Source organism: Callorhinus ursinus, unplaced genomic scaffold (genome assembly GCF_003265705.2).
Source record: "Callorhinus ursinus isolate GAN/ISIS: 27379988/994484 unplaced genomic scaffold, GSC_fseal_2.0 scaffold10, whole genome shotgun sequence".
Taxonomy (NCBI): Eukaryota; Metazoa; Chordata; class Mammalia; order Carnivora; family Otariidae; genus Callorhinus; species Callorhinus ursinus.
Genome location: NW_027397072.1, coordinates 1,133,007 through 1,146,437, shown reverse-complemented (window position 1 = coordinate 1,146,437; position 13,431 = coordinate 1,133,007). Strand labels below are relative to the sequence as shown.

Sequence of the window (13,431 nt, the reverse complement as noted above, 5' to 3'; positions counted from 1 at the left end):
TTTTCATCCAGGAGGGTAATGTTTTTTCATTTTTGTGCTTAGAAACTGTGGAAGGTGCTAGTGTGAAAAAACCCAGTTCCCTTGTTCCATCAGACTTCCTGCAGCACAGAGCGGCTGGGTTCACTTTTTTGTGCAGCAGACGTTACCGACCCGTGATGGTGAGGGTGAGCGTCTGCCCCGTGTTCGGTGGGCCCAGGAGGCGCTGGGGTCCCCGAGTGCAGCCCAAGCTCAGCAGGGCTTTACTGTGTCTTCAGAGATTGCCTGGACGGGTCGGCACACTAGAGGTTTTCAGCGCGCCTGTGTGGACGGTGGGTGCGGCCCACAGGTAGCGACAGAGGGGTTGTAGCAGGCTTGGTCCTGCCGAAATCCCTCCGAGGCGAGAGCCGGCCCCTCCCGACAGCACTGTCCCCGCTCTGCGTTAGGAGCCCCGGCCCCTCCCGGGCTCCCTGTTCCCCCAGCGCGCCCCCTGCGATGGCTGACAGGCTTCAGGACTTCCCTGGCCCTGCCCCGCCCCTCGCTCTGCTGTCGCCCAGAGGACCTTCCAGGTCTGGCTCTGCGGTTAGCTCTGTGCCCTCTGCCAGCACTCACACTTTCCTACTTGCCCTCCGGACTTCGCCGCGCTCCAGACCCACGGGTCCACCTGTGGGTCTGGTCGGCATCCCGGGCTTCTGTGCCTGGGACTGAACTCTTGACCCCTCCCCTGGCCTTCAGCCCTCCGAGCGCAGGGGACGGCTCCGGTACCCAGAGAGTCGCCTGAGCTGCTGTCCATGCCGTGCTTATGTGGCCCACCACCAGTCCTGGCGATTCTTCCTCCCACACCCGGAGCTCCGGGTCCGTCCCGTGGCTAGTCCAGTGCCGGCTTGAAGCTCCCCGGCGTTTTCCTTTCCGCAGTGACGGACTCGTGGCTGCTGCTCAGTTACCACTTGCTGAATGAAGAGGTGAATGATGCTGTCAAGTCCTAATTGTTGGCGGTAAAGAGTTACGTGTGCCTTACGAGTCTGTGCATCCAGGGACGTTTTGATAAATACTAACAGTAAATCAATGGATTTGCATGTGACTTCCTCCCATGCCAACACAGCACTCTCTTTACCACGAAAAACACGCATTTTAGGTGTTCCTTCAGTGTCTGAAAGGCATACATTAGTATCAGAAATGTAAATCATTTATTCCAGCCAAATTTCAATGAGAAACCACAAGGCTAGGTTTAGGATGTTGCTTTCCAAGCTACCGCGGTCATGAATCTCTGGTTCTTCAACATTTTTGGCAGGGGTTCAAGAGCGTGGCGTGATGAGAGGGTCTGTGTCCCCAGTGGTTGGAGAAACTGGGGCTGGTGTCTGCATTCATGCCCTCAGAAGGCCCGCGGTATTTGTCATGACCCTCATTTTTAAAGTCTGTGAAGTCTCCCTTCTGAAGCGGGCACTTCCAGAAACTTCATGTCTGTGTCGTAGATGCCTCCGCTGTGCCCAGCACACTCATCACAGGCCCCCAGAATCTGCATCGGTCACTGTGTGGCCTCCATAGGGAGCGCTCCTGCTGAAATTACAGTCAACAAAGCAGCATGAAAATGAGGCTAGTTCCGAAGTTAGCCTTCAGGTTAACCTCAGGTGATGTCTAACACTGTGGTCTTCGTGTGATCAGAATTCTCACCTAACATAAAGTACTTTATGCCCCAATACTTTAAAAACAAATCCAGACGAAATAAAGAGAAGGTACTAACAGAAGTGTACAGAGAATAATGACAGTTCACTTCTAAAATGTGCGATTTGTGGAGAAACAGTTACCGGCAGCATGGTGGTTGGATGTGGCCCCGAAGCACAAAGCCGGCTAGAGAAGGGGCGAAATGCAAGAGTTCTCATGATCAAGGGGCGCCTGGGGGCTACCTGGGTGGCTCAGTTGAGCATTCGACTCTTTTGATTTCTGCCCAGGTCACGATCTCAGGGTTGTGAGATGGAGCCCTGCATCCAGCTGTGTTCAGTGGGGAGTCTGCTTGGGATTCTCTCTCCCCCTCGGCCCCTCTCCCCTGCTCATGCGTGTGCGCACGCTCTCTCTCTGTCAAATAAATTAAAAAAACAAAAAGTTCTCGTGATCACATCATAGAAGTAGCTGTAGCCAAGTTTCGATGTTTTGATAGGGTTAAACTGAATTGAAATACTTTTGGTTCTCAAACAGGACATACTGTGTAATTTTGAATTTGTTCACAAATCATTTTTAATTTTTCCTATTTCTATTTTACTTTTGCTATTTAAAGGTAAATTAAAACGTGTGTCACTTTAGTGAATGGGAAAAAGTATTTTAAAAATCACCAAAGATTATGGCAAGGTGGACTTTATGATAGAAACTTTAATGATTCCCTTTTATTTTCTCTCATGACTTTTTTGTGATCTAGCTAAATATTGCTGAGTGGTTTGGAAATGTTGCTGAGAAGGGGTCCCAGAGCTCACGCTGGGAAGGGGACAAGAGAGACACTGGGTCTCTGTGGCCTCTTCCGGCTCTGATCAGTGGCCGTTCTGCGGTCTGCCATGAATTATGATACGACGCTGACTAGGAACCGGAACCTAGATGCTGCATCCCAGACCCTCCAGGTGCTCAGTTTCTTGTTTTTGCTTTTTTCTGGTAAGTTTTTGGTTCCATCAGTAGTTTGCAGTAATGGAAACATTAAAACAAAGCAAATCACCTAAAACTTCTTGCCTTGTGAACTTAGGAGTTTGTTAGCCTTTTTAATATAAAGTGTAAATCGACTTCTGTTTTTGAGGCTCTGTCTGCCTTGCAGAATCCTACTGATTTTGCATGGTTTTTCTAGGCCCTTCTGCATGCTGAGAGGGTTTCTCTGGCCCTGCACTTCCTCGAGGTCAGAAGGGGCAACACTTAGCATTAATTTTGGGGAGTTCCTGAATGTAAGCGCCACGGGGCAGGGGCGGCCTGTGAACCCCACCGGCAGGGGTGAAAATACCTTCTCCCCGCAGGCTTCCAGGGGGAGCCCTGGCAGCAGATTCTGATTTTAGCTCTAGTCCTGCTACTCACGAGTGAGTTACCTGGGGCTCGTTGCGGGATCCGTCTTCAGTTTCTGAATCCTTGTTTGCCGAATGCAGGGATTTCTTCTAACCTAATGCAAATTCTCCTTCCTCCTTCCTCCTTCTTAAAACCGACCACCTTTACCATGCCCTCATGTGTTAGAAGCCAGATACGGTGGAGGTGGACCATGAAGCTCACCGTGATCTTGCCCTGAAGTCATAATTTCTAGGAGCCCTTGAGTGACTTCCTGCACGACCCTGAGATTCTGTACGTGTAGCGACTACTCAGTCCAGAGATTGCCACGGATGGTGTGCTTCGTGCCTTCAGTGAGGGAGTCTGGGAAATCCATCGGAACCCGTAGGTGATGGTCACCATGGATGTCTACAAAAGGCTTGACAGTGTAGGGAGCACTTTCCATAGACATGATCTTCTGTGGTCCTATTCTGTAGGGTAGACATTCTGTCTCTCCAGGCATGTGTAGACCTTATTTCAAAAGTTAAAGAATGGGGGGGGGCGGGTACTTAGAGTATAACTTGGTTAACTGGCTTTGCACTTAACATAAGCTTTATGTCAGTGATGACAAATGGGCTGAGGATCTGATGTGGAGGAAGAGCAGAGGGGACAAGCAGACACCTGCTGTGCATGTGTGTGCGTGTGTTCACGCCATGTGTGTGCATGTGTGCGCGCGTGTGTGCGTGTGTGCGCACATGTGCATGTGCATGTGCATGGTGTGCAGATGCCGCACATGTATGACAGACAGGTGCACACACTTGTAAATACATATGCAGTCACACTATGCACACTGCTGCCTCCCCAGCATTACTGAAGAGCAGAGTTTTCAAACCTCACCTTGCTCCTCCTGGAGAAATTATTACCAGGCCCCACCCCCAGGGTTTCTGATCCTATAGATTTGGGGTGGGGCCCAGAATTGGCTGTTCTAGCACGTTCCCAGGGGATGCTCCTGCTGCTGCTGATCAGGGGACGCCACTGAGAACATCGCTTAAGAGCATCATCACCATTCCTGGATTAATAAATTCCTGCTGGTACTTCCTAAGAGTGGGAATCAATTCAGGTAAAACACAGTCTCTGTGATCTGTGGTGATGACTTGGAATTTGGTTCCTATTGGGAATCCATGGCATCTTCATTCCCTGGGCCTGTCTCTCCGGGTCCGGGCCATGCGGCCCCTGACCACCTCTCCTGCGGCTTCTCTGAGGCCGGCCGTCTCTGCGGGCCCCCTCATGTGTACGAGGTTATATTGAGGGCACAGGTGCTGTCCCCCGCTGTCCCTCAGACCACATGCTTCCTGGCATCCTGCCCTCAAGCTCACCCCATTTTCTGCCCTATTCAAGACGTTAAGTCCATGCAAGGACTTTGCATTTCAGCTGTTATGTGCTTCACTTCCAGAATCTGTTTGGTTCCTCTCTGTTGTTTAAATTTCTCTGCTTCTGTTGGAAAGGGGGCCTCTATGTGCCCCTCCCTGGCTGGGCTGGCATGTGGTCTTTCTCTGGTTCTCTCCTGGGAAGTCGGGAGCTGGCCTGGATGCTTGAAAAGAGGTTGAACGACCATATATGTAAGTTTAGAAGTTGCAGAAGTTACAGTAAAAATTGGAAACAGGCTAATTTTACCTACTTTATTTAGCTGTCTATCAGACACGCTCATATTTCAGTGTGTAGTCTGTGTGCCAGTGTGTTAAAGGCACTGAACTCGGCTTCCCCCTGAGGTCATTCAGATCTGGCATGGGTCTCCCTGGACCCCAGGTCTCTGTGAGGCCCGGCCCGCTCAGGCGCTCTGAGCTCGTGCGCGGTGGCCGCAGGGTACATGGCAGCCTCCCTCCAGGCGTCCCCTGAGGCTCCCGGCACGGGCTTCACACCCGCAGGCTGGCCTTGCCGCGTCAGGAGGTGGCCAAGTCCTCTGTCCCTCAGCGGCTTGCTTTCCAGATTCCAGGAGGTTTCCGTGTTGCTCCCCTCTGTGTCAGAGGCGTCAGAAGCCACGTGAGCCCATGCCACCGTCCTTCTGAGGACTTGAGGCCTGGCTTCTTGGTTGGATGATGTCCCAACCGGTTCTGCTGTGCGTGGCGCATGGCACCTCACGTTCCAGGGCACGCCTTCTCCACGTTGGCCCCAGGGCGTCTGTCCAAGTCCTGGGAAAGCTTGTGTTTGTTACATGTGAGGAGACAGCTTCCCCACCACCTGTGTTTACACTAAAGCCCAGCTAGCCAGTCTTTGCTCATTAACCACGACCCCACATTCCACACGGGGGACGGGGCCTCTGGACGCACCTGCCCTCCCCTTGGGGACCTGGCTTTAGCACCTCCCCAGTGGACCCACCTGCAATGTTCTTCGTGTGCATGTAGATCAATTTCTCCTTAAAAGTCACAGATCAGTGCAGGGGAGGCACGTTCCCGGGAGAGCATGCTGGTGGCTCTCGGGAACGGGTGGGAGCCCCCGGGGTGAGGGCCAGGTCAGCTGCCCAGGGCAGGTGGTGACTAATGCCTGGGGCCTCCGCTACCCTAGAACCCGACCCAGAGCCAGGAAGCAGATGCCCCAATGTTCCATGTTTCATTTGCTCACTCCTAAGTCAACACAATTCATTTTAGCGACTTAAATACTTTCTGAAAAGCCTTTTATCGCACCATAGACTAGAACCAATTCTGTAAAATCATTTACGACTCTTAAATTGGCTCAAAATAATCAGATTCCTAAAAAGTTCATGAACGTGTCAGGAGAGAAGCGTCATTCCTGATTTAGACCAAATGTTGCTCCAGGATTCCTGTGTTGGTTTCCTGGGACGCCTGCGCCGAGCCCCGCACACGGAGCTCCCGCAGAAGCACATCAGCTCGAAGCTCTGGTGGCAGAAGGCCCAAGATCAAGGCCTGGGTCCTTCCGGGGTGGTGGGCGAGAATCGCCCCATCTCCCACAATCCCCGGCCTTTGCTGGCTTGTGGTGGAACCACAGGAGTCTTCATGCGGCCCTCTCCCCGTGTGCCTGTCTCCAGATTTCCCCTTTAAGGACACCCCTCATACTGGAGTGGTCCACAGGTAGGGACAGAGGGGTTGTAGGAGGCTTGGTCCTCAGGCTGTGTTGGTCTTGTTTTGACTATTGCTGATCTCTGCAAGCACTCTTTCCAAATCAGGTCCATTCTGAGGCACTGGAGTTGGATTTCATGTGAATGGGGGTCTCCCGGTTGATCCCACAATAATCCTGCTGCACTGTGTCATGGGGGTTGGGCCTGTGAGCAAGGCATCTTCATTTTTCTAAAACTCTGTGGTAAAGAAAGTGGACTTTCATTTACTTCTCTGTGACTTTCATAAACATTACAATTTTAAATTTAAATTATAGGTTTTAATTGAATTCATATATCTTGTATTTTTTACTTTAATTGTAGGTTTTAATTCAGAGGGTAGAAACGGACATCTGCATGCCTTCTATCCCCGGAGCTCGTGGCCCCGGGGATGAGCCTGGCGCCTGTCCCACGGAGGGGCCGCCCCACCAGCTGCCCTGCCCTTCCCCCACAGCTCCGGCAGCCTCTGTGTGGACGTGGTCTCGGGCTCTGGCCTCTCCTGGGCTGCTCAGATCGTCCCTCTGTCCCGAAACATCAGGAACTGTTCTCCCAGCACACATTTAACTATTTAAACTGCCTGTGTGGAAGTACTGAGTTAGGGTCCACGCTGCATGCGTGGATCTTTCCAGTTCACAGACATTGGGTCTGAACTCCTCCCTGAGAAGACACTGTGGGCAGTTCGCAGATGAACCGCTGAGTTCCAGCTCGAGAAGTTATTGGAGTGGGTGCCGGGGCGACTCTGTGGAGTATGTGTGGGTCGATCCTATGTCTGGGGAAGGCTTGACGACCTTAGGTTTGGCAGAAGATGGGTAGAGGGTTAGAGTAAGTTTTTATCTCTCCGTAAGTGTTGTTTAAACAAACTTCTGTAATGTGATATAGCTGCCCTGTCGTGCAGATAAATATTCATTTATGCAGTTAGCCTCAGTGAAGAGAGAATTGGTCCAACCAATGAGCTGTGAGGTTTAATTCCTTAAATGTCTTACCGTCTTGCTGGAACTGAGTGAGATGACACAGCAGCAGTGGTGACTGCGTATTTCTCTATATAAATGCATTTCTTGTTTTTTTGTTTTTTTTTCCCAGGGATCTTCGCTTTAACAGAATCAGAGAGATCCAGCCTGGGGCATTCAGGAAGCTGAGAAACTTGAATACGTTGTAAGTCCAAACATTCTATTGGGACCCAGTAGGAAACAAGTATAGAAATCATCACCCCTTTCCCCTGTGGTCAGCCTTGATCATCCGTGGTCAGGGGCATGAATGAAGAGAGAGTGGACTTGGGACCCTAGGACAGAATATGCACATTACGATGCCAGGCCTGTGGATCCTGTGCTTGGCCGCCATCCTGTTTTGTCTGACATCCGTGGACCTGTGTGGGTCCCTCATAAGTGGCTGTGACCCAGACCAATGGCCACGTGATCCCCTTCTCTTCCTGTGAGTAACTCAGTCCCCAGCTAGGCCAGATCCATTCACCAGTGCTAACTGGTTCACACGCCCCATCGGATGGTGGAGGGGCCTTCGCTTCTCCTGGGTAGCTGGACCCAGGAGGGTTTGGGGCGCCATCCCGTTGTGCACCCATGCTTAGTCGTCCTCAAGGGTGCACAGACGAAGGGAATGGGCCTGACTGGCGCTGAGAGGTTCTGCGGCTGACCTGGGCTGCTGTCGAGTATCCTGAGCTTGTCAGGAGGCTGGCGTCTCTGGTTCTTCTGCTCCGGAGGGCGGCTGTGGGCACAGGGGGATATAGGCAGGGCCCTGGGAGCCTGGGGGGTGGTCCGACCCTGCTGAGACCACCCTGCACTGGCCTTCCGCTCAGCTGAGGTGGACAGTCTGACAGACAGCAGGACAGATAGCTACTTCTTTGCATCGGAGAGGGAATTTGGTCGGTGCACATATGGAGGGGATTGTGTGCCGTGCCAGGGACGCCTGTGCCCCGAGGAAATGCGTCATCACAGGGTGAGCGCTGAAATGCTCCCGTGTGAATGTAGCGCTCGGCCAGTGGGCCGGTGTCGGTGCTGAGCTCTGTACCTGAATCGTCTTACGACCTTTTCCAACCAGTGGGAATGTGTTCCCACAGTGCGGTTCAGAGGGGTGCTGGTTGTAATTCTTACTCAGACTTTCTCTCGTAGGCTTCTCAACAATAACCAGATCAAGAGCATACCTAGCGGAGCATTCGAAGACCTGGAGAACTTAAAATATCTGTAAGTGAATGATCAGTCCTTTACCCCAAAAGCTTGTGTTGTTTGTATACCGACTGTATAATCATTGAGCTGCATTTTTTGCAGCTTGCAAATTAATATAAATACACTCATCTCTTAGGGTACATTTTCAGAAGATGACTGAATTTTTGGCTGGGATTTTTAAAATGAGTTAAAATGAGTTAAAAGTTCGCAGTGTGATGCTTAGTGTGTGTGTCTTCAGCCGTAAGTAAAGTAGGTGGAATGAGATTAAAGCCACAGTCCTGGAAGGCGGTGCGGGAGCAGGTGACTGGCGGCCCCTCGCTGCTGTGCGCGCCGGCTGGGCGTGCCAGGAGATGGAAGCACGGTTTCCAGAGGCCTCTCCAGCTGTGGGCGAAGTGTGAGAATTTCACTCATCTGCTAATTTCCCAGTCTTCCTCTGAGTGATTTCCCCTCTTCTTATTTTTAGATAGTAAAATTGTAGTTTGCTTTTTAAAACTGATTTTAGTTAATTTACTTGAGCATTTAAAACATGAGTTTTGCAGGTTAAAAGATGACCTAGCGGGCAAGGGCCAGCTGAATACCTCTGCAAGCACTTAATTTAGGACTGGAAGCCATAAGGCAGACATTCCAGTTACATTCCTGGTTGTAGATAAAAGTACGTGTCTTGTGCTTTGAGCAAATTATTCTTACTTTTGAACCATTTTAATGAGGGATTTAGGTCAGTGACTTTTTTGGGAAATTTATGTCATAAGTGAACCTGAATGTCTATAAGTCATGTTGATTTTTAAAATAAAGTCACATTGTTAGATGAGTGTTTTGAAACCTCTATGATTTTAGATGTCATTGGTTCTTAACTAAGTGATCACTTTAACTGTGTTTATAGAAATATATATTCCTCAGTGAAGGTAATCGAAACTGTTAGGTATAAATATTTTTCCATCATTTTTGGCATACTCTGTTAATTTTTCCAGTAGAATAGAATGGAATAACGTATGAAAATTATTAAGCCTTGTAGCTCATTTTAAAAATGAGGGAAAGGCCTTCTATTTATTCTTGAGTTTTTATTTATTTGATTTGTTTTGTTTTTAAATTTTAAGTGCTGTACAAGTTCCAGAAGAAGGGTTTTTGTTTCTTAGAAAGTAGGCTCAGTTAGATGATAACCAGCATCTGTAGTTTGTGTGTGTGTGTCACTTCGTTTTTTATTTTGTATTTTGCTTTTGGCTCGAATTAATTAGGAGCAACTTATTATTTAACCTGCAAACATATTTAGTGTGAAATAGTTTGGGATACCTTGTTTTTCACTTAAAATGATTTCTTTAAAGTAATACTTCATAAGGCTTGCCTGCTGGTTGGCTCCCCATCGAGGCACCGGTGCTCCAGCCTCTTCCTCCGCCCTCCCCCCATTTCCACGATGCCCACTGGTGGAGGGCCCCTGGTCACCGGGGAGGGGTTGGGCAGTGGTCAGCAGGACAGGGGGGAAGGGCCCTGGCGAGGAGGGACCCCAGGAGCAGGGGTGAGAAGGGGTCCCACTTCCCCATTTGATCCCCGTCCTCGGCAGGAGAGGGCACTGTGTGCACTTTAAACATTTGAGAGCTCTCATGAAGTTTACTGATTATTTCTGCCTTTATATTTAGTCCGTGCTTTTAGAAGTTGAGTCCTGGTTTATGTGCTGGAACCCTAGTTACTTGTGGGAAGGCGTAAACCTTCCCCTTAACTGATATTTCCAAAGGATGCCATTAAGTCCGGGGAGGGGCCTCCTGTTCAAAGTGGACTCTGGTGGAGTAGAGTACTCTTTAGAACCCATTATCGGAAGATGGTCAGTGCCCTTTATTCTTACGAAGACAGAGGGTGCTCCCATGTCCTCTAAACACACATTCTCCCGTATTAGCAGGGCTCAATTGTCTCGCACTCCTGTTGTCTTTAAAGTGTGTGCCAAGTGACGCTACACCGGTAGGCCATTGCCCTGTTGTTTAAAGAGAAATGAGCCCAGAAACCCTGCTCGTAATAATGGGGGAGCAGGAGCTCCCTCCAGAACTGAAGTTGCCAGTGGCCAGGCTGTATTCTTTTAGCTTTCGAAATACTTACTAAATTTCGGTGATTCTGAGGGGCTGTGCTCTCCACTTTACACAGGAAGAGACTGAGGCACAGAAAGCTTGATTCAAGAGCACACAGCTAGCAGGTGCAGATGGAGCATTCAAACTCATGCGGCCTGGCGAAGTGCCTGCCGCGTCAGGCCTCTGTTGCGGGCACTGGGCTCTGGACCGGTGGGCGAGCGCCGCCTGTTCGTGCCGAGGCTTGCAGCTCTCCGCGGGGTTACCACAGCTGATTTGTGCAGAGGGAGAAGTGACAGCCACTTAACGGGATGGTGGCTGTTAGAAGAGACGGTGTAGTGGGTCCTGTGAAACAAGCCTGCCCCGAATACCGTGAGCTCAAGTGTGGTGGTGCACACTGTCCTGGGAACGGAGCGTGCAGGGGCACGGCATTAAGACAGAGCAGGTATATTTGCGGGAGCAAATAGGTGGAAGCCCAACTGGCCAGTGTCGGGTGCAGAGAAGTGCCTGCTGACATCACGGTGGCGACGGCGTGGAGTTTGATGTCATCGGCTGGGGAGAAGCGCCAGGGGCTCACGTCTCTGCACCTGACACACAAATCACGTCCGATGCACCACGACGTTGGTGGGGTTCACGAGATCTGCTGCCGCAGAGACGTGTTTGTTAGGACTCTGAAGTTTAGATTTCATATAATTTTCCCGTGTCATGAACTATTAGTCTTCTTTTGAAATGTTCAGCCATTGAAAACTATAAAACCATTCTCAGTTTACAGACCGTATAAAAACAGGCAGCGGGCCAACTCTGATTCTTCAGACCTGCCCTTGTTGCTTCTGTTTTGCAAGAAGGATTCTGGTGGGTGAGAACGCATTTAGGCTTCATATCGTCTGCTCCCCCAACTGTTCCTGGGTATCTTTAAACACCCGGGTTGTGGAATCTTATAATCAACGCACATCACGTGTGTGGGGAGGTGGTTCTCTTTCCTTCAAGCTTTGGAGCAAGTGCATGGTCAACAAGTCACAAGCCACACTCCAGAGCCTGTGACTTTTTGGAAGACAGGGCGGTGGTTGGAGAACCTCCCGTTTGGAGACTTTCCTTTGAGGAAGGGCCGGGAACCTCCTCCGAGAGGGGAGCCACACCGCCGTGTAAATGTTTTGTTTGTATTCTAATACAGTCATTAATTTGAAAACGCCCTCCATGTGTCAACGTAATTCTTCTTTCCATCTGAAGTTGCGGCTTCTCGTGTGTGTGCTAATGCTCCCCGTTTCTTGTTTCAGCTATCTGTACAAGAATGAGATCCAGTCAATTGACAGGCAAGCATTTAAGGGACTTGCCTCTCTAGAACAACTGTAAGTGTCCCTCTCCCGTCCTCGGCTGTCTTGGATGCCACCTGCCCTTTGCCTCTTGTAGGAAGATGAACTAAGTTTGCTGTTTGCATGATGCATGTCTGTACTAATGGGGGCGTAGGGCGTGTGTGCATGCCAGCGGAAAGAGCGGTTCTGTCCGACCCCTCCACCCCGGAGTGGGCGGCACTGGTTTCTGCTGACGGCAGCCCATGCCGAGCATCCGTGACCCAAAGAACAGTGAGACCGAGCGGCCCCCACCTCCATGGTGCTCCCGATGTAAGGCAGAGACAGACTTGCGAACGAGGAAAGGTCTTCGGGGAGGGGTATCCGGGGCAGTGCGGGACGAGCAGGTTGTTTTCATTGTACCCTGTTTCCTGTTTGTGACTCCCCACACATCCAGCTTCCTTTCTGCTTTTATGTCGTTATTCTGGAGAAAATGAACCTTTTTTTCCGTGTGTTTCTAGTTAGTGTATGTTGGATGTTGTTTCTTTGGCGGCATATGAAGTCAGCATGTTCATTTTTGAGTAGAATTCCCGGTAAGAGTTTTTCTGGTTTGTTCGGGCTGAAGTGGTTCCGAGGAGTTTCAGATGGCCATCCGGTTACGGTCACGGGGCTGGACAGGGCCGTTGGCTGTGACGCGTCCTGACGTCTATCTGCGTATTTCCTGGCCGGGCACAGAAGCGTCTCCGGAGGCGCAATGGCAGAGCTGGGGCTCCCCCCGAAACCAGGCGCTTCGGAAGCACAGACGATGCTCGTGGGTCTAGGTGGGTCTTTATTCCAGTGGGACCTGCTTTGCTGAGCTCACTGTGCGTGGCGTGCAGTAGGACTGGGAAACAGTTGTACGTCAGGTTTGTATGATCTCTGCTTCGGAGAGGACCAAAGAGTTCACAGGGTTGCAGAAACACATGGGAGTGTCTGGAAAACATCCAGGTGGACGTAGAGTCTACGAAGGACAGAGTTCCTGCATCTGACACGCTTCTCCTGGGGTGGGGGCAGTAAGATAATCATAGCCAACACCCAGAAAACCGTGTCTGATTTAAACGTGCTGAGAAAAATTAGAACCAGGTGGTGCTCACCCTGACGAGGCGGGAGTCAGTTTATCTTTGAGGAGGAAAGCGGCAGAGTCTGGGGAGAAGTGAGGCCCCATTGCACCGGGAGCCTGGAGCGGGGTGTCTGACTAAGCATCCTGGGTAGGAGGCCTTCAAAGCCCTGGGTTAGGTAGTTAGGGTCTGGGCCACTGAAATGGGGCTCTCCTTCCGTGAATGTCAGCGAGTGTCTGACGGGACACGCAGAGACACTTAGGACCAGGTCCCCGCCCGCAGGGAGGGTGCTGTGTGAGGAGATGAGGCTGTTCCTGGTGGGTGTGCGTGGTGCCGTGGCCCAGGGGGTGGCTCCTGCCCGGGCTCCCCCTCCCCACACCAGGAGCCCCTCCACACCCTCCAGAGGCTGCCAGCCCAAAGCTGCCAGGAGTCGGTGGAGCCTGGGCTCCAGCGGGCTCCCGGGAGGCCCTCCTCTTCCTGTGTGGCGAACACGTGACCAGAGTCAGAGAGCGTTGATTGGCATTGGGACCCATGGCCACCTTGGGGCCGTGGGAGGGTGGTGGCACCCAGGCTGCCTGGAGCTGTGGGAACTTTCTTGGCCTGAGCTCGCGGGCCCAGCCCTGTGCCTGTGAGCAACAGGAACAAGCCTCCGTGAATTAGGACCAGCAGGCCCTCCCTCCTCCTCCCTCCTCCCCGGACGCCTCCCCAGGGCCCAGCCGGCCTGCTAACGAGGGTCTCCTTCAGGCTTCTCCC

At 51.3% G+C, this 13,431-nt stretch overlaps 1 protein-coding gene across 4 annotated transcripts in view; it reads left to right on the top strand.

Moving 5' to 3' along the window:
• Positions 1 to 13,431, top strand: part of PXDN (peroxidasin) — a 74,725-nt gene that overhangs the window by 28,557 nt on the left and 32,737 nt on the right. For 2 of the 4 annotated variants that reach the window (XM_025867686.2, XM_073896927.1), the window contains exons 2-4: positions 7,154 to 7,225; positions 8,194 to 8,265; positions 11,570 to 11,641. In XM_025867686.2, coding sequence (XP_025723471.1) covers positions 7,154 to 7,225; positions 8,194 to 8,265; positions 11,570 to 11,641 — 216 coding nt within the window. The remainder of the gene's footprint in view (positions 1 to 7,153; positions 7,226 to 8,193; positions 8,266 to 11,569; positions 11,642 to 13,431) is intronic. The other 2 variants (XM_073896925.1, XM_073896926.1) reach the window with 2 other exon arrangements.